Source organism: Coturnix japonica, chromosome 4, assembly GCF_054131305.1.
Source record: "Coturnix japonica strain WE chromosome 4, WE-NBRP24, whole genome shotgun sequence".
NCBI lineage: Eukaryota > Metazoa > Chordata > Aves > Galliformes > Phasianidae > Coturnix > Coturnix japonica.
The window spans coordinates 63,099,737-63,117,879 of record NC_140666.1 but is presented as its reverse complement, the minus strand read 5'-3'; the positions used below and the strand labels follow the sequence as shown (position 1 = coordinate 63,117,879).

At 39.6% G+C, this 18,143-nt stretch overlaps 1 protein-coding gene across 2 annotated transcripts in view; it reads right to left on the bottom strand.

The window, feature by feature from the left end:
• Positions 1 to 18,143, bottom strand: part of BANK1 (B cell scaffold protein with ankyrin repeats 1) — a 124,945-nt gene that overhangs the window by 1,321 nt on the left and 105,481 nt on the right. Inside the window, exons 10-14 of one of the 2 annotated variants that reach the window (XM_015862136.3) lie at positions 17,541 to 17,816; positions 8,809 to 8,877; positions 6,933 to 7,108; positions 5,391 to 5,454; positions 1,407 to 1,456 (exon numbers count right to left, since the gene is read on the bottom strand). In XM_015862136.3, the coding sequence (XP_015717622.1) occupies positions 1,446 to 1,456; positions 5,391 to 5,454; positions 6,933 to 7,108; positions 8,809 to 8,877; positions 17,541 to 17,816 (596 nt within the window). In that variant the 3' untranslated portion in view covers positions 1,407 to 1,445. The remainder of the gene's footprint in view (positions 1 to 1,406; positions 1,457 to 5,390; positions 5,455 to 6,932; positions 7,109 to 8,808; positions 8,878 to 17,540; positions 17,817 to 18,143) is intronic. The other variant, XM_085547104.1, reaches the window with a different exon arrangement.

Genomic DNA, 18,143 nt, shown 5'->3' with positions numbered 1-18,143 from the left:
GTTTTCCAACATGTAATTCACCTTCTAAAACTGACAGAGACCACCTGTTCTAATCTCAGGGGTAATTCCACCTCCCTTCTTCAACAGTTCATCTCACATTAGCAATCTGCAGCTAACAAGCACCTCTGCTATTACCTAAGCTGTTAATCGTAATGTTCAGAGCTTTTTTATCCATTTGGTGTAGGTGACCCCAGCCCTACTCAAAGGAACAATCATAAAGAAAAACCCACATTAGGAGTTGAGCTGCTGCTTGAAGAGGCAGTGACGATTTCTTTCATTTTCAGGTCACATTACAGCACTGCTATTTTTAGTTTTGTGAGAATTATGGAGAAGCTTGAACAAATAATGTTAGAGGATAAGCAGCAGGAAAGGAGGTCTCTGTTTTACGGTGGGCACTGTAGTGCTGTGACGAAAGAATGCCTGTGAAAACTGAGGTACTGTGAATTTGTGAAGATCTCAAGAACAAGACTTATAGACAGGCTAAAAAGATGCAGGCATCCTTGCTTTCGGCCTTAAACTTTTAACAACGTCCATTCATCATTGTCAATAAATGAAGGATTATCAAAGTAAATTTACCAGGTGATTATTTCACTACATCCCATGCTTAGAATAAACGCAAAATAATTCATGAAATCCGTCTACAGCCCCAGCTGCTGAGCTGAGCTCAGTTCCTGGTAATCCTGTTCTCAGAACAGAGTCTGAAAACAGAACTGATTAAAACATACAAGTAAACGAGCAAAAGTAACGACTACTCTAAAATATTTATTTACTCTTATGTCTTAGCAGCACCTAATGATCAATTTTCATTGAAAGGTATACATATAGTTTTAAAACTTGCTGTGTGATTATACATAGAAAGACACAGGTAGAAAATAATAAGATCTGGAATAGTTTGTTTTGTTATTAGGTGCCAAAAGGAAGACAGACAAAATCAGTACCAGGAGCATAAGGAAATCCTGCTGCTCAGGGAGAATGTCTCACCACAGGCAAGTTTTCTAGCACTAAAATGACCTTTAGTCTCCAGATTAATAAGCATTTCTGTACACATCTATACAACTTTTTCCAGCTATAAAACCTTATCTAAATATTGAGTGTGTTTGACATGCATGTGTTTTCTGTATGGAGGGCTACACTAACATAGCTTTTAGCCTTTTAGTGGACTAACTGCTTGCATGTTTGCCTTCCTGTCAGAAGAACAGGTAGAAGCCCGACAGAATAATTTCTAATATAAACCAGGATGTCTGATGGTTGTTTTCTTTTTGTGTGTGTGTGAAATCAGACCTCTGATCAAGATGCTCTTCCGTTCTATTGTTATGCGAATGAACTCTGATGAAAAGTACTTCCACAAGCATTAGTTTCCATGACAAATAATGTCTTGTGTATTTTTTTTGTATACATGCTCTTACCTCTGTTAATTAGGCATCTCTTCCTTCTCTGCTGGAGTCCTAATTGGACGCTAAAAAGAAATTGATGCAATTAACGACTAGTCGTGTATATATCAGAGATAAATTAGGCCAGTACAGAACGTCTTTCAAAGTTAATATTTTACAAAATACACACATGAGTCACTTTTGAGTGTTTTCCTTCAACTCTGAGCACGTCTCTGGGAGCAGAGGAGTATAGAGCAGCCACAAAAATAGGCGAGTGTTGTGTGGGAGAATGACACGAGGTGAGTTTTGTACTTTTAACAGCAAGGATTGCCTCTTTGGGTGGATAAAGGAGCATTTGTGAGGGTACACAGAAAAGTCAGTTGTCTTTCTGAATTCTTTAGTCAACAGTTTTACTGTGGGCTTGCCTCGCAAAGGCCTGATTTGATGACAGATGGGCAGGAAACTGAGTTCTGTTATTTATGTTTGCTATGTTGTTATTACGTATGTATGTGCTTACATATTTAATACTGTAAGCATTAAGTGAAGCTATGAAATACTTAAGCTGGAAATAAACCAGGCTAAAGCTGAAGCTTCACAAGTCCAACAGATACCACAGAAAGTGCTGACTTATTTCAACTGTGCTAACAGGATTAGGTAAGGTAGTCTGAGTTTCCAGTGATCCACGTGTCAAAATGAGAGGCTTTGTTCTTCTGCCTATTGGTTAACAGGCTCCAACTGAGGTGCTGGTTCAGGAAATGTCTGCTTAGAGCCACCTGCATGCTGGAGTGGAGTCAACCGTTGAATAAGCAGTCTGCTGGCAGTTTGGACTGGAAGCAAGGTGCTGATGAGGGCTGAGGATCAAAGCCAAGTGTTGGGGATAGCAAACTTAATCAATGAACTGACAGTCTGTGAAAGTTGAGTGGTGCTCTTCTGTGTGCTTTTTGGATGAAGCTGAGGAAGAGATTTGGTCTTTGGCAGCTGGCTGAGCAAACTTAATTAAACTTTACTGTCAGCTTTACTGTAATAGGCATCTAAAAAGCTGGAAATCACAACCTGGAAGAAGAAAATTTGTAGGAGTTTGCTGTTACTGGAGTGATGACTGGCTGTATGCACAGCCTTAGAGGAGTGAGTCTGCATAGCAATGGGTTGTTATTTCTTGGATATGAAGGACACTTTCAGTGACAGAGAGACATTATTAATGACCAGCTGTTTAGGTACCTACTGATCAACAGCTCAGCTGTTAAATAGTTTTCAGTTCAGTTCCCTGTGAAATTTCAGTGCAGAAAGCCCTCTGCCTTCCTCAGCAGAGCACCTGCTGTGCCAGTCCTGACAAGGAGCTGGAGACTGAGTTGCCTGTTTGCCCCATAGGTGTCACTGGAGGACTAAGCATCTGATGGTACTTCCTGAGATCTGCCTTCATTTAAAACCATCATATAAGTTACTGACTACTTCTATTTTATTTTTTTTTTAAATAACTAATCTTTGCATAATGCAGTTTTAGTCTTCTGAAGTCCATCTGAGTTATAATTCATCTTCTGTGACCTCTGTCCTGCTCATTACCCAGCAGTGAAGCAGTGACACTTGCTACTCAGTTCTTGCTGCAATAAGTGGGGAACAGAGTATCAGTTACTCCCTATTGGGATGAGGAATCTTATGTAATAGTAAGATTCAGCAATACTGTGCAAACCATATCCCTAACACAGGACCAGGTTCCACAGAGACCAGCTATGAAGAGATACTTATCTAGCTATAGGCAATTTTTAAATAATCCTATGTAGTTTTTGCAGTCTTGTACTTATTTTTAGATGCTGGATGACTAAACCTGTAGGATGTGGCACATAAGGTGCCATAATGTAACTGAACTAGAAGGCAGATTTTTAAATCTCATGTTCAGAAAGGGCTAAGCAGTGCTCACAGAAGCAGTTCAAATGTCTAAAAGATGCAGATTGTGTAGTTTTTTAAACAATATGGGTGTGTGCTACAAAACAGGGATGCCGAATGCCTGTAGAAGCTTCACTTCTTTTGCTGGCTTTCCAAATCAGACAGAAGCCTAACTAAGGGATGAATTTTTCCCATAGGCAACAGGCTACTTCTAGTTTTTAGATCCTATATTTAAACTGTTGCAAACTGAGACATGGACTTCAAGATATCATCAAATGCTATAATGGAAGACTGAACTTACTGCTGCTCTCATTAAAAACTTTCATTACAGTGGAAGCAAGATCAAACTTATCAAGAAACTAAAAATTATGTTCCTCATTTACAGCATATATTTTCTTCTCTCATTAAGAATCAAATTCCTTTTCTAACAGGCTCCTGATATGATCTGTTTAAATTCCAAATCAAGTCTTCAAAAACAGCCTATGAAAATGGGTATCCGAATCCTGATTTCAAACATGGCAGCTGAAGGTAAAAGCCCATGATTTTAAAGGTACAGCTGGAGAATCTCTATGCAGGTGTAAAAATTAGAGTCTGATAAATGAATCTGCAAACTGCTAACAACCATAGCACTGTCTTCTTCAATGGCATAAGGTACAAAAAGTCTCAGAAGTGAATGCTCTCTGCTCTGCTTTCCTTAGAACTGTTACAGAGAAAAAAAATGCAATTATCTTTGATTCAGGCAATTTATATCTGGATTTAGATAATGCTTTTTCTGACACCTTTCTCTACTCATCATTAATATGCTCTAGCTGTAGATGGAGTTCCATCTGGTAAAAAAAAACACAACTTCTTTTCAAGGATTTAGATCTCTGATAGTGTGCCACTGGACAGAACCAGGGCCTACATAATGATTCTTCCCATTGTATTTCTGCTTTATATTCATCAGAGAATATAAAATAGCGTAACAGATGGCAGAGAGGTTAAGATCAGAAGGGGACATAGTGATCATTATCTGAGTTACTGTGTAATACAAGCCTCATTGTTACAGCAAATTTTAAATTCTGCTGTTGCTACTACATTTCTGCCTGTATGCGTTACTGACTAACTGAATGCTGGACAGAGGACAGCAACACTGACCAGACTGATGTGGCCTTAAAAAGAAAAGCCCACAGCCAAATGCATTCCAACATTCAACCTCATGTCACAGTGAGCTTTGCCTTGTCTACAGAGAACAGATTTTAGCTCTGAGCACCTTTACGAAGGCTGAAAGGACTCAGCCCACTCATGTGTGCAGGCTGCTGCTGCAACCCTACCAAGCTGAAATAGTCTGAACTGCTATTCTGCCACAGGACCAGTAAAAAAATTCCCTTCTTTACAGCATCTCAGCTATCAAGTCTATGTAGATATAACACTGGCTAATAGAATAAATCAAAACAGAGCTGTGCATTATTTTCCCCCTCTTGTACTAAAAGGAAATATCACTTATGTGATTGATTTAAATGCAAAGACTGTGCTATTAAATCCAGTGTCAAAAAACCCCCAATATGTTTTCTCTCCAAAAACTTGAACATACTGAAGTTTACAGAAATCATAGGCCTAAAGCCAGTAACACCTAAAACAATCTCTTCATAACAACAAAATAATTTGCAGGAAGTACAGGTGATTTATTCAGCTGCAGAGACCATTGAATCACAAAGGTAAAAAGCATTTTAAATGACTAATGGTATAGCTTTGATTATTGAATCACAGTTCTGAACTACTGTGGCAATAGAAAGCTCATCAAAGATTTGCAAGTGCAAACTGATAGCTGATATACAAATCTAATACCCAAGTCATTAAGCAAATTGTCATAAAGGAATCATTTAATCTAATCTGACAAAGCAGTAGGAAATAATGACTACAGAAAAGCTGAGCTGCAAAGACCTGCTAAATTTTCTCCCTCATTAACTCTCACTGAGCTTATTCTTGGGTTGCAATCCCAACCCCACCTAAGTCCTGGTTACACTACACCAACTTCGATGTAAAAAGATGCAGACTATGCTCATTATGAAGCCAATGCTTTGCATTGAACCTTAGCAGTGTACTTATTAACATTACAAGTCTTCGGTGTTCTGAAATCCAAAAGGAAGTGTAACTCACCATTCAGATTTTCCTTTTCTAGTCTCTTCCCAGTACTGGTGGCTCTAAGGTGGCACATTTTATCCTTAAATTAAAAAAACATGCATTAAGAATCAACAGTGAAAGTTTGCTTTAGAAACAATAAATAAATCTATAAAGCTGGACTCTAGCATTCTGAACACTGCCTTGAGTCCTGGGCTGTTTGTTTCCCATCAGCAAGTTACACTGATTCTGGGGTCAAATTACAGAGACTTGAGCTTTAATTTTTTAATATTGGACAACTGCAGTGATAGTGTGAAGCTAATTCGTTATGCTGCAGGTTAACAGTGACAAACTTTTCTATGGCACAAAACATATACAATAAAGAGTATATAAACAACACTCTTCCTTAAGCAGCGAAATCAGTCTGGGTAAATCCTCCCTCCAATATGATCTTCATGTTAACAACAATAACTAAAAAGACTTACGCTGTATGCTGTTATCTTTTGCACAGATTAGAGTCCACCTCCTCCCTGTGTACCTCCCCAGCTGAGGGAGCAGTGTTGCTGTTCTCACCTGGGCACTGGACACCCCTACACTGCTGAGAACAGCTCATGCTGTGCTGGTGGTGCGTGGTCTGGGGGCTGTACACCTGCACTGTTCTAAGGTCTCACGCTTTTGCTAATAAGTGTTCCATTGTGATGACAAAGCTCATAGGATTTTTTCAGTAAATGCAAACAAAAGGGCATTTAATCTGCCCTTGTTCACAGCATCTGATAGCTCTCCCACTCCATAGAGCAGCAGAGCAGCCTTAGTATTCCTCTTTCTTCTAGATTTACTCAAAAGGCAACAATAAACTATTTTTGTCAATGGATGACCTGATATAAAATGAGGGCATAACCTCTTCTTCCAGCTGTCTTGTTGGAAGTAATTAACAAACTTCTTCACTTTGCCTTTCTCCTCAGCCTATCATCCAGCTTTGATGCAATTCTTTCAGTGACTCACTGTGTGGGCTTTTGTAAATCTTGTTTTTGTGCACCTCATTTTACTCCATACACTGAATATAAAGGAGCTGAAGAGCTTTTCTCAGAATTGTGAATTTCACTAGGTAGAATCAACACCTTCAGACAGGCAGAAAGCCTGATGCAGTCAATATATATTAACGATGTATGTTTGAAGTAGTCGTATTTTTTGTTAGCTGACGGGGCTCAAAAGCACATTTATTTTGTTCAGCTACAGCAAGATGGTGGTTTCATAAAAGATGCATGTACCTGTGCCTCGCTTAACAGTGTAAAATACAAATCTTAGGAGATCAACATATTTAACTTGGGATTTTAACCAAATGCAGCAGCTCCTAAATTCAACCAAAATAAATTCAGGACTGAGCACCAGTGGAAACAGGTATCTGTACGATTCAGAAGCACATGCAGTGAGTTTCTTGGGAGCTGATGGGCATATAAATCATGACAAGATAAATCACAGCTCTAATTTTTGATCTCATATGTAGGAGCCGAAATACAGGAGTTTGTTTTCCAAACTTCTGACCAAGATTCCATCAAGAAACATAAATATTCAGACTCATACCTGTGGAGCGGTCTGCAGTCTCTGTTTTTCATCCTGCCACTGCTTACATCCATCAACGGCTTTGTCCAGAGAAGCTGCCCCCTTTTTCACTTGTTTCTGCACATGGATAAGATCTTCCCATTCAGCAGGGATGCTGTGTTTCACAGCTTCCATGGCAGTGCGTCTTCTGCATGCTGCTACAACACAACACGTAGACATAAACATTAGTAACTCACTTCATTTCTTTATGATCTGAGTAATTTTGTCAAAGGCGTGTAAGTGCGATTTTGCCATTAGTTAAGCCCAGCATCCATAGGGTGGCTTTCCCCACCCCTTTACTTCTCTCTCTTTCTCTCATTTCCCCCCCTTTTTTTTTTCCTAATTCCCCAAATGAGAGAAATCCAATGAATCAATGAAGTATCTACCATTAGTCTTTGGCAGCAGAGCAAGATCTTTCTTAAACATTTCAATCATTACTACAGCCTGTATCCACAGACTCACCATTAGTGACAGCTCACACAATAATTTCCTTCCAGTGCTAAAGCTATAAGTACAGACGCTTTAAAGGAAACGGTTGACATGTTAAGACAGAACATTTCCACAATGTTTCCCCCCTATTCCTTCCCCAACTTCAAACACTGTGTTTCTCAAAAGCTGAGGTTTGAAATCTGGTCAGAAAGCATCATGAAATTTTACATGATTCTTTTTCTCCCCAGCTGTAATTATTTGATACGCTGAGCGATGAGAAGATGTCAGAATCTCTAGTTCTCCAACAGATTACAGTGCAGGTGCACAACCGAAGGGAAATGTCAGGGAGATGTATGCTATCAATTTCACTGTTTGGTTCAAGGAGGTACAGCAGCATGGCTGTATCCAGGATATTGACACTGAGATGGCTGGGATCTATCTCTGTATGAGGATGTTGCTAAGGGACCACGAAGCACCTGTATCAAACTGCACAGAGGACGTAGGCAGATTGAGAATTTAAACCATGTTATTAATTGGGTCAGTTTTTCTGCTCTGTTATGCATTTATATCTTTAAGTGAGGAAGGACTCACAAGAAAGTAAAGAAAAACAGCTACTGTTTCCTCTCCTTTTGATCACACTCCATACTAGCACATTTGGCAGAAATCTCTACTTCTTATTTTTCATCTCTGCTAACTGTTTCTGTTTTGACAGAATGAGAACCCTAACGACCTGCATCTGAAATGAACATTCAGAGTTCAGACCAAACACACAGTCAGATGTAGAGGTTACGCTGTTCTTTTCCTCAGTGCTTTAGTGTTCATGCCAGGTTATGCCAGTAGCACTCCAGCTCCCTGTCGCAGAACAATACAGGCTATTGCATGCTGCTCTTTATGCTTTAAACCTGATCTACTTATTAGAAGAACAGTTAAGAAAAATATTCACTCCGTTCATTCATTTTGTATGTAACGTTGCTAGTTACTTTAGGGTAGCGTTAAAGGAATTTGGTAGCAACATTTTGATGTGCTACAACTCAAATAACAACTGGAATGCCACCAGTAATTCATTTCACATGGATCTTGGGGCACCCAGGAGAGAACTTAGGCTCCACTCACTGCTGCCTTTCCATGGCTGGAATTAAGTGAGCACAGCTGAGCCCTCCAGTTTTTCCTTTACTTAGTTTTAATCACAATGGAGAAAGCAAACAGAAAGGCATAAAGTAAACTCTGGCTCTACAAATCTTTCCCAAAGGACAGTAACTTTTATTTTTCTTTCTTTAATCTGATTCTATTCATGCTGTGATAGCATTAAGGATATAAATCACATGCAGGAAAATAGATGTTAAGTCAGTCAAAATCAAGTCGTAGCAATTCTCCACTAGTTCTGCTGAAAAAAACCAAAGAAGTTAAAGAGCTAAATTGAATTCTGTACCGTGCTTCCTGGCATTGCAGTACATCTTGTTGTAGTCACTGGGCATTTGAGTGGCTTTTTGCTGAAACACTGCAAAGTTGAGAACATAAGGAAGTTAGTCAAAAACGATAAGAAAAGACATGGATTCTGGAAAAAGGACAGAGGCTCACAGAAATAGGCTGGAATGCATCTTATTCTAACCTAAACGTATTTCTCAACCCACTCATCAGTCTAATGCTAATTACTTGAGCAATTGTTCTGTTGCACAGAATGGCAGGATTACTTATATTACAGATATCAAGAAAAGAGCTTTGAATAAAACAAAGTAAGACTTATCGTATTGATGCTACTTATTTAGAAAGAACACCAACACAGCTCAACCTCAGAGTTCTTCACACGGTACCAACTATAGCTAAAACCTGTATCTTATTTTGGGGGAAAGCTAAGGCAGGGAAACCAATAGTACCAGCTAAGAATGATGACAGTGCTTAAGTCAGAATACAGGCACACTGTTGTCTAGCTAATACAAGGTCCAAGAACAGCAAATCCTGTCTGCTTTTTCCATAATTCTTGCCCATTACTCCATTGTTGTGAGATGCCCAGAGTACAGCCAGCCTGGGTGTGCCCTGAAACGCTGTAAACTTTTGCAGACAGCATATGTAAACCCAGATGGTTTCTAACTTAACTACTGTTAAAGATGCGTTTCTCTCTTAATTCCTGTTAGTTCTCAGTTCTGATTTTAGTGAAACCCCCTTGATAATCTAGAACGGTACCTTGCAGAGAAGTCACCTTACTGACACTGCTGCAAAGCAGCACGTGGCCATTCCGGTGGAACAAATCTTTACTTTGGAACCAAGGCCAGGTACAGCAGAGCTGTGCACAAGCAGCGTGCTGTGCATGGCACCCTGCAGGCTGGGCTCCTTGCTCATGCAGGACAAGGAAACCCAGCATCCTCAGTTTGCTCCTTGTCTGCCTGCTCAGGCTACCCTGCTTCTCTCAGGAAACTTGTGAAGTGGAGCATCAAGGGCACGGTGTCTTTTAAACTCTGCACATGCCATATGGAGAGGTGAAGAAGGAACAGCTCCTGAGAGGGTGTTTTCTACACAGCAGGACTCCTGAGTATGCCAGTATAGGAGATGATGAATGAAAACAGCTGGGGACTTGGTGTTCCTGAAAATGTTATCGGACAAGTTAAATGGATAGGGTAAAGAACTATCCAGGCAGTCCAATCTGTTGATGTTACATCACTAACTTCAGCCTAATACTGATATATTTTAACTTTCGTAATACTCCTCTCTGTGATCCCCAAAGAATCCTCCTAAATGTGGCTGCAGCGTTACTCAAAATAGTGACTTCTTTGAAGAGAAGAACTGTGGAAGTACCTCAATGCTGAGGTAAAGCAGGCAGCCAGGATTTCACTGCTAAAGGAGGAGGAGGGATGCACTCAACAATGTCCCTGATTGGAAAGTACTTTAATTGATAGGCTATGAAATTTCTGCTGAGTTTTGCAGTGTTGGAGTAATCAGAAATGGAATTACTCTTCTGGTTTTTCAAAGTAAAACTGTTAAAACCACTTTCCGTGCTGCATCCTGCTGAAGTCATTTTAGTTGGCAGCAAGCACTCAGTGTGGGTGAAGTAAATGAAAACAAATTATTCCTGCTTCTGGAATGCCTGGAAAGATGAACACACATTGCTGCATGACTGCCACAAGGTTAGGGAAGACTCAAGTGATTCACTTTTTCATTCTCACATTTTAACTACTGCTGGAACTCAGCGGAATGAAGTAAACAGGTCACTGTGTACAGAGATATGTCCTGTTCTTGTGAAAAATACAGTGAATATTCCTTCAGTAAAACAATATTATCAATACAGCGTATTTGTAGGTGTCAGAATGCTATAGTTGTTCCACTGAAAAATATTTTCAGATCCTCTCTGCCATAGATAACCCAACTGAAAAACTGCACTGCTGCTATTACAGCATGCATCTTCAACAGTATCTGTAAGATCATAAAGACAGTCCTTTTCAATTCATAATCACATTGTGCATGGCTGAAGAACCTGTGCAGGTCAAATACTATGAACTAAATATCCCTCCCTTTGGTTGCTACACAACACAGGGAGTTCTTTGTAAACCTTAAGTAGAAAACTGAAATATTTAAAACCTAAGTCTCCTGCTTCATAAAATGCTCTTCTTGCTACAGAATGGTACAGAACTTGACAAGAAGTGTGGTGAGTAGAAAGTGTCTAGAAAGAGACAATGCAATGTTTGTATCAGTCTGACAAAAAGGAACATGAATTTGATTTTCAGAATGAGCTGAGATTTTAACACAAAGCTGGGATGGTGAGGAGTCATAGTTGCACAATGACATTTCACAAATTGCTTGATGATGGACCAATAAGAAGTGATTGAATGAAAAACACAGGCAATCAAAATGTGGAGGAAGTTACATTAAGAAAGTGGACAGCTTGTGTAGGTAAGAGGCACGGATATGGTCTGTCATTTAGATTTTACTTTACCTGCCTACGCTATGAAGCCACATTACTTCTAAGAAAACACACAGCAGTTCTGCATCTTACACTGCTGATTTAAGTAAAACTTGACTGATGAACTGATCCTCCAGAAGAACACGTGAGCTAATCATACCATCACCCTGATGCTACTTACTCAACGCTTTTGGCAGAACAAACGCAAAGGAGGAGAGACTGCAAAATAACCACTACCCACCATTGATTTGAATTCGGTTTGCTTAGGGAAATTAATGATGCAGTTATTCATCAGCTTTGTTGAGCTGGTGTTCCAAACAAAATTATCTACTGCCCTGTTTTGTTTAGGAGACATTCAAAATTAAAATCCAGGGGGAACCAAATCTTTATAGAAACACAAGGCAAATTAATTAATACACTAGGGTTGCACTTATTAACACATCTCAACTTGGCTGCAAACTGGAATCAGTTAGCAAGCTAGCTAGGATGTGCTGCAGTGAGAGGCTCCTATCGTTGCCTACCCCCTGCCACAATATTTAAACAGTCCAACCGTGTGTGCATATTCCAAGGCAAATAAAGCTCACAGATTCTTTTTTTTTTTGGTGTGGATTAGATTGTAAATTAAATGTAGCACAGTGAGGGATGACAAATACACAGGGAATAGCAAGGAAAGAATGTCGTAGGATGATGCTTTTTATTCAGGAGATGAGAACTATGCAGATGTTTGTTCACATCTTTTTAGATCTCATTTTCCTGTAGCCAGTTTTGTTTGCTTACACCCAGAGCATCCATCGCTCAGGGTGAGCCCTGGAGATGCAATGCTCAGAGGTGATTAAGGACTGTTCCTAAAACTACATAAAATATTTCATTGTCAAGATTAAGACAACAATTCTCGTGATTCATATAATCAAATCAGCTAAGGAAATGAGATAGTGGAGAAGGGATGTGTGTGCTGTGGAAGGTAGCAAAGGTAGCTCAAGGCCCAGAAGCTATGCTGTTGCAGTGGCAATAGTGTCTGAGTAAGCTCACACCATCAGAAGGGGAAAACCTGGCTGAGCCATTGTGGGAAAAACCTTTGACTACATCCCACTGTTACAGAAACCTATCTGTTCTAAACACACCATCAGACACTCTTAGGACATTTCTGACAGCACACAACAGTCACTTCATCAGGATAAAGACTAAGCAATGCCAAGGACTCTCATGGGAACACCACACTGCCATGTTGCTCCAGTACTTGCAGGCCAATGCACATAACCTGAGTTACAGTTCCAGCAACAGCTGCTCACTGCAACTCCATGGGCTGTTGTCAGCCTCTGCCTTGCATCAGTGAGTCAAGGCTGATAAACTCCCGTTTTCCCAGATGAAAAGTAAAATGACTTTGAAAAGAACTCCAATGTAATGACAACGTGAAAATAATGCAAACCCAAGCACGCACACCAGCAATTTTCTTTCCAGTCTGCAGTCAGATTCCAAAGCTGCTGGAATCACAGCAACCTTGCTTAGGAGAGACCACAGGGCGCTGCACATTTTTTCCCCTACGCTAAGGTAAGATAACCGAAGTAATACTGGAACTGCTTTTATAGAAAGGGTAAAGAGTAAGTTAGAACACAGTAACAGAGAACTTGTTGTACCTCACACTTCTGCTCTTATCATCAGTTAAACTTAGGTTAGTATTGAAAGTGGAAGAACTCTAACAATATTCTCAGGAATATCTGTTCCACCGTGTAAAACATAAATATACTTCTGCAGTCCCATTTCAGGAGAGAAAAGTAAAAAGGGAAAGACTATCTGATTTGACCTAAACAATGCCATTTAGAATGGGTTACTTTTCAGCTGGGTTGCATCCTAAAACTGTTTTCTCTCTGCTGACCTTATTCAGTATAATAATCTTTAATTCAGTATGTGGCATAATCTACCAAAGTTAAGATAGCACATGGCAGACTATTTCCTAACCAGATCTCTGTAAGGTTCTTAGCAGTGGTTCCTAGTATTTTTTTTCCCATGGAAAAATATTTCCTTGGTTGGAGTTACATAATGAAATTCATCTGCAGTGCAGAATTTTATCTCCACTGGAGGAAAATACTAAAAAAATCCCTTTGTGGGACATAAAGGTTTTGTAGTTTGCATGTGCTCCAAGGCTTCGGTTTGGGAACACCCTCTTCAGAGCATTTAAACCATCTGCATAATAAGAATTTTTAACTCATGATTTGATCGCTGTAGTTTTCAGTAATCAGCCAGATAATTTTCCAAGATACTAACAATTCTGTTTCGGATTTTCTTCCTCATTACAATTGGGTTTGTCTATCCTGGACATAAATTATTTTGCCTCCCTGAAAATATTTACCGCCTGCTACTTTTTCTGTATACCCCCTGACTTCGATGAACAACTTAAATGTTATTTTCTTCCAGAAGAGTAAACAGGAAATATATTCCCCACTTCTCTGCGCAGCCTGTTCCAATGCTGTAGGACAGAAGTCCATGCTGCGGAGAAGCTCTCTGGTCTCAGTGCTCTCTGACATGAGATAAATGATCCAGCTGGGACAGGGCTGTAACCCTCATGCCCTGGGAGAGTCTGCTAGGTTAGACTTCAGAAGTGGTACAGATGTACTAAAGAAACCCATGCACCTGTTCTGAAAACGTACTGGGGGCTTAGGTTTCCCACTCAGTCAAAGTGCTATCCAATACGGATTATTAAATTCCACTGTAAACTGAAAACAGAACACCTTCATACATTTATTTAACAGTTGTTTTGGCAATGCACCATTAAAAAACAACAACAGCAACAAATAACCAACCAGCACTGAAATAACCAACAAAGGAACACTACGCAGCTGAGGAATTGAAAGGGAGCACATGAAGAGTGCACACCATCTGGACAGCTCGTTATTAGGCACCAATTTGCAGCTCCATTGACTGAGGAACCTTCCCCAAATAAGACAGAATTCTTGCAGTGGTCCACATTGAACAACAAACACAGGATGCTTAGCAGTGACCCTTCAAAAATTTGCACACTCATTAAAATGTTGAAAAAGGAATAAATGAAAGCAGCCCAAACTTACTGGAACGCTTATGCTTTAAATCTTTATAGTCACTCATATTCTCCAGATTTATCTGTCAGCAAATCTGGGTCAGCTGTTCAAACAATAAATTGCAGTAGCTCAGTTAGGCCTACTTGCATATACAGTCTAGGTTTCAAAGGGTAGATCCTACTATGAAAGCAACTACAGAAAGGGCTTGTGAAGCCCTGCTCTCCATTAATTAAAAGTTCCACTCTCCTAATTTACACAGCACCAAGTGGTAATCTACACAGAGCAGGGTTTTTGCCTACTGCAAGCTTGTGCAACCATGTATTTGAATGCTACTTCTAATTACAAAGAGGGCTATTTGCTCGCTCTCTTTGTTGCTATTCTCATAGAAACAGTGCTGCTTTCGCTTAAAGCAGAAGATGCTCTTTCATAACTTTATGGACTTCAGCGTGTTCTGAGAGCTGTCATGGGAATTCAGCCACTCGCTTTGTTCTGATTGACAGAAAAACTAAATTAAAACAGAAGCCCCAAAACACAATCCATTTTTGTTATGCAATGCTTACACTATTTTTTTTGTCAATAAACAAGCCCATAGTTTTCCATCCCCTCTGTGGATCCAACGAAGAGAGAAAGAAATCCTTCCCTTGCAGCTCTGCAGAGAATTAGCACAACAGCCCCTGTAAGTCATAGAGCTCAAAGCTTGTTTCTTCTGCAAACTCCCAGAGCACATGAGGATCAAACTACAGGTGACTTCAGAGCCCTAGTACCGCCCTTCTGTGATCCACTCTCAAACCTCACTTTTCCCACAGAACATGCATCTTAATGAATATCAGAGGGCAATGGTTCTGAAGATCAGAACTTCTCTCTCCATCAAGGCCCCAGCATAACTCCATACAAGCCACTGAAACTAGCACAGGATCACGAGTCTCTGATATTAGGATGCTGACTCAGGATTAGATATGCTAATGAATGTGAAGATCTGACCACTGGTAGCAGCCACTGAAAACAATGGGATCTCTGCTCTGAATGAGTAAAGTGATGCAGAGCACTGTTCATCCAAAGCACAGCATTCTATTTACTTCATACTGGGTGTCCAAAAGCTCAGTGGATATGGAACAGCACTGCATCTAGGGCAGGCAGGAATCACATTTTAATCAAAAATTAGAATGAAAAACACTGAAGAGTTTTGCATCTTATGCTCATCCACTTTAGATACCTGATGAAACAAAATGCCTGGGATAAACAGCAGCATGCAGTTACATATTTAAGGGTCGTGTCCTAATGTTTGTGGCAGGGAGAAAGAAGTAAAACTACTAAATGACCTTAACTTATAACTTTTTCATTCTTTTACTCTACATCTTCAGCATCATTCTTTTAAACATAATATATGAAAACAAAACCTGAAACCATAATCTATTCATTTGAGAGATGAATAATGCCTATATGTACTAGCCACAGCAGTTTTATTTTACATCAGTTAAATTATAAAGCAATGGATGCAAACACATGCAGATTTTAGTGATGGATTTGAATAAAATGTTCTGGTTCTTACTGCTGAAACAATCTTTTCTGTTCTGATTATAAGCATTTTTAATATACTAAACCAGAGACAGGGATATTGCTAGACTGGATGAATAACTTTAACTGTTGCTGGAAAGGACAAACAAATAGCAAAAGAAATCTTCTAGCTGAATTTTTGTCACTTCTGCCTGCACAAAACGCCTGCACAAAACAGGAGAGTGAGAAGCCCTTGAGCTGGAAGCAGTGTGACTGCAGGGGAAGCAGAGGCCTAAGTGGTCAAGTGACGTGCTTTTAATTTTCTCATATGTGGTGCAAATAAATGAACTTGAAACAGAAGCTGATTTCACAGAACAGTAGTAAAATAATTTGTCTCCTGCTATTTGCTTATAAATGCCACACCATGTTCATGTATATGGTATATAAGCACCATAGTCCCATCAAAGCAATTGTGCTGAAAGTCTCCTCCCTAGCAAACAGATAGGGTAGACAAAGCAGAAACACTTCAGTGCAATAGGAGACAGTAAAAGCAACCTTCCAAACAAGGCATCTTCACAGTAAGGGTTTTCAAGTCACTGGAATGTTTATGATGGATGACCAGGATTTGAGACACTGCCCTAGCCATTCCAGTAAAGGCAGGTATTTCAAGGCTTTTGTAATTTAATAGACCCCCTGTACACATCCATTCTTGCATTACTCTTTCAATCTACTGTAATGATTCATCCTTATGCCTCCCAAACCTGTTGAAGAAAAAGCAACTAAATGATGAAGGCATGAACCCACGCATTCCAGCCCTCACCTGGAGTTATACAGCCTGAAGCTAGCTAGGAAGAATAAAACAGATCTCTGACTGAAACAGGAGTTACAAAGGAGGTACTTCTCTCTGTGATAGGAAGATTTGGGTAGCAGTAGACCTGTCTTAATGCCAAACATGCACTGGATAGAGCAAGTAAGCTTCTGGTTTCCTTCTGAAACCCATTTTTCTATCATTTATTCTTATACATGTTCTTACACAACTGGGAGGTTCCCTTAGAGAGAAGATTGGAAGCGCAAACATCAGGTATTTGGGGGCTTATCCAGAGATTCCATGAAAGTTCACAAGAGCTTCTGTTCCTTTGAAATTTGGCTTCAATCTGAATTAGGCTAAAAGATGGAGTTACGTTTCCAAGATGTTGCACCATTTTTCACAGAAATGGTAAAAGGAGACAATCCTTCCTCACATGCTAATTTCTAGCATTGCAATAAGGGTATTTCAAAGGAGTCCTCACATCAGCATTTCTCTCTGCTGTTCACATCAGTAAAACATGGTTAATGAAGAAATACAGTTAACATCTCTCAGAATTAAGGCAAAACAATTTGATAACGAAACTAGAAAGAAAAGCTGCTTGAATAGTACATTCTGTATTATGCTGTTAAAACAGATACACTCGCATTTAGCCCAGTAATTCTTAATCTTCCATCACTCTGTCATAACGTTTTTGTTTTTTTTTTTTTGTAAAATTAAGCCAAAAAAGCGATGTTATCTTGGATGCAAATTGAAAAGTATCATTAGTCAGACATGTTCTCAGCTCATTTGAAAGGTGCGAATAGGTAGATGGAATCAACTGATTTGCTGGTTTGAAAATAACTGAACAAAGATCTTAGTCTTTAAAAAATATATTATTCATAAAAACGAACAGATGTCCACATCCTGTCAGCAAATACAAAACAGCAAGCACCAACCTTGTACTATATATGGAGTGTTCTCATGTCTGACTTCTGAACATTCGGGACGAGGGGCAGGAGCAGGTGGCCTGTTGATGATAAATGATTTGCGTTCTTTCCTTTTCTCCTCATCTTCCTCATCCAGTATCAGATCATACAGACATTCATCAAATTGCACAAAAGTGTATGGGTGGTCCTCCTCCTCATCTTCCTCACATGCGTCTTGGTCTTCTCTGTAGCATGCTGTCTTCAGTCCATGTTCTGTTTCACTTCTCTCCTCCACAAAATTCCTCTCTGAAAAAGTGAAAAATTATGCTCCATAGATGATCAAGAAAGGATATTACGACTTAATTTATTCTTCAGATTTTCCTAATGTAACTTACAGTCCTTATAATTTCACTTTTAAACTAAGGTACTCCAGTTTTCACAGGCTTCATCATCTAAGTCAGTAGGAAAGATATCAGAAAGTAATAATTTCAGCTCCAGGGCCTTCTCTTGATTTCACATCAGATTATCAAAATTAGATGCTAATATATAAGCTCCAAAATAAATCTTATTTAAGAGCAATATGCTGCATACCGCAGTTGCTCCCACAAGAGCCATAGGATCACCTTCATTACT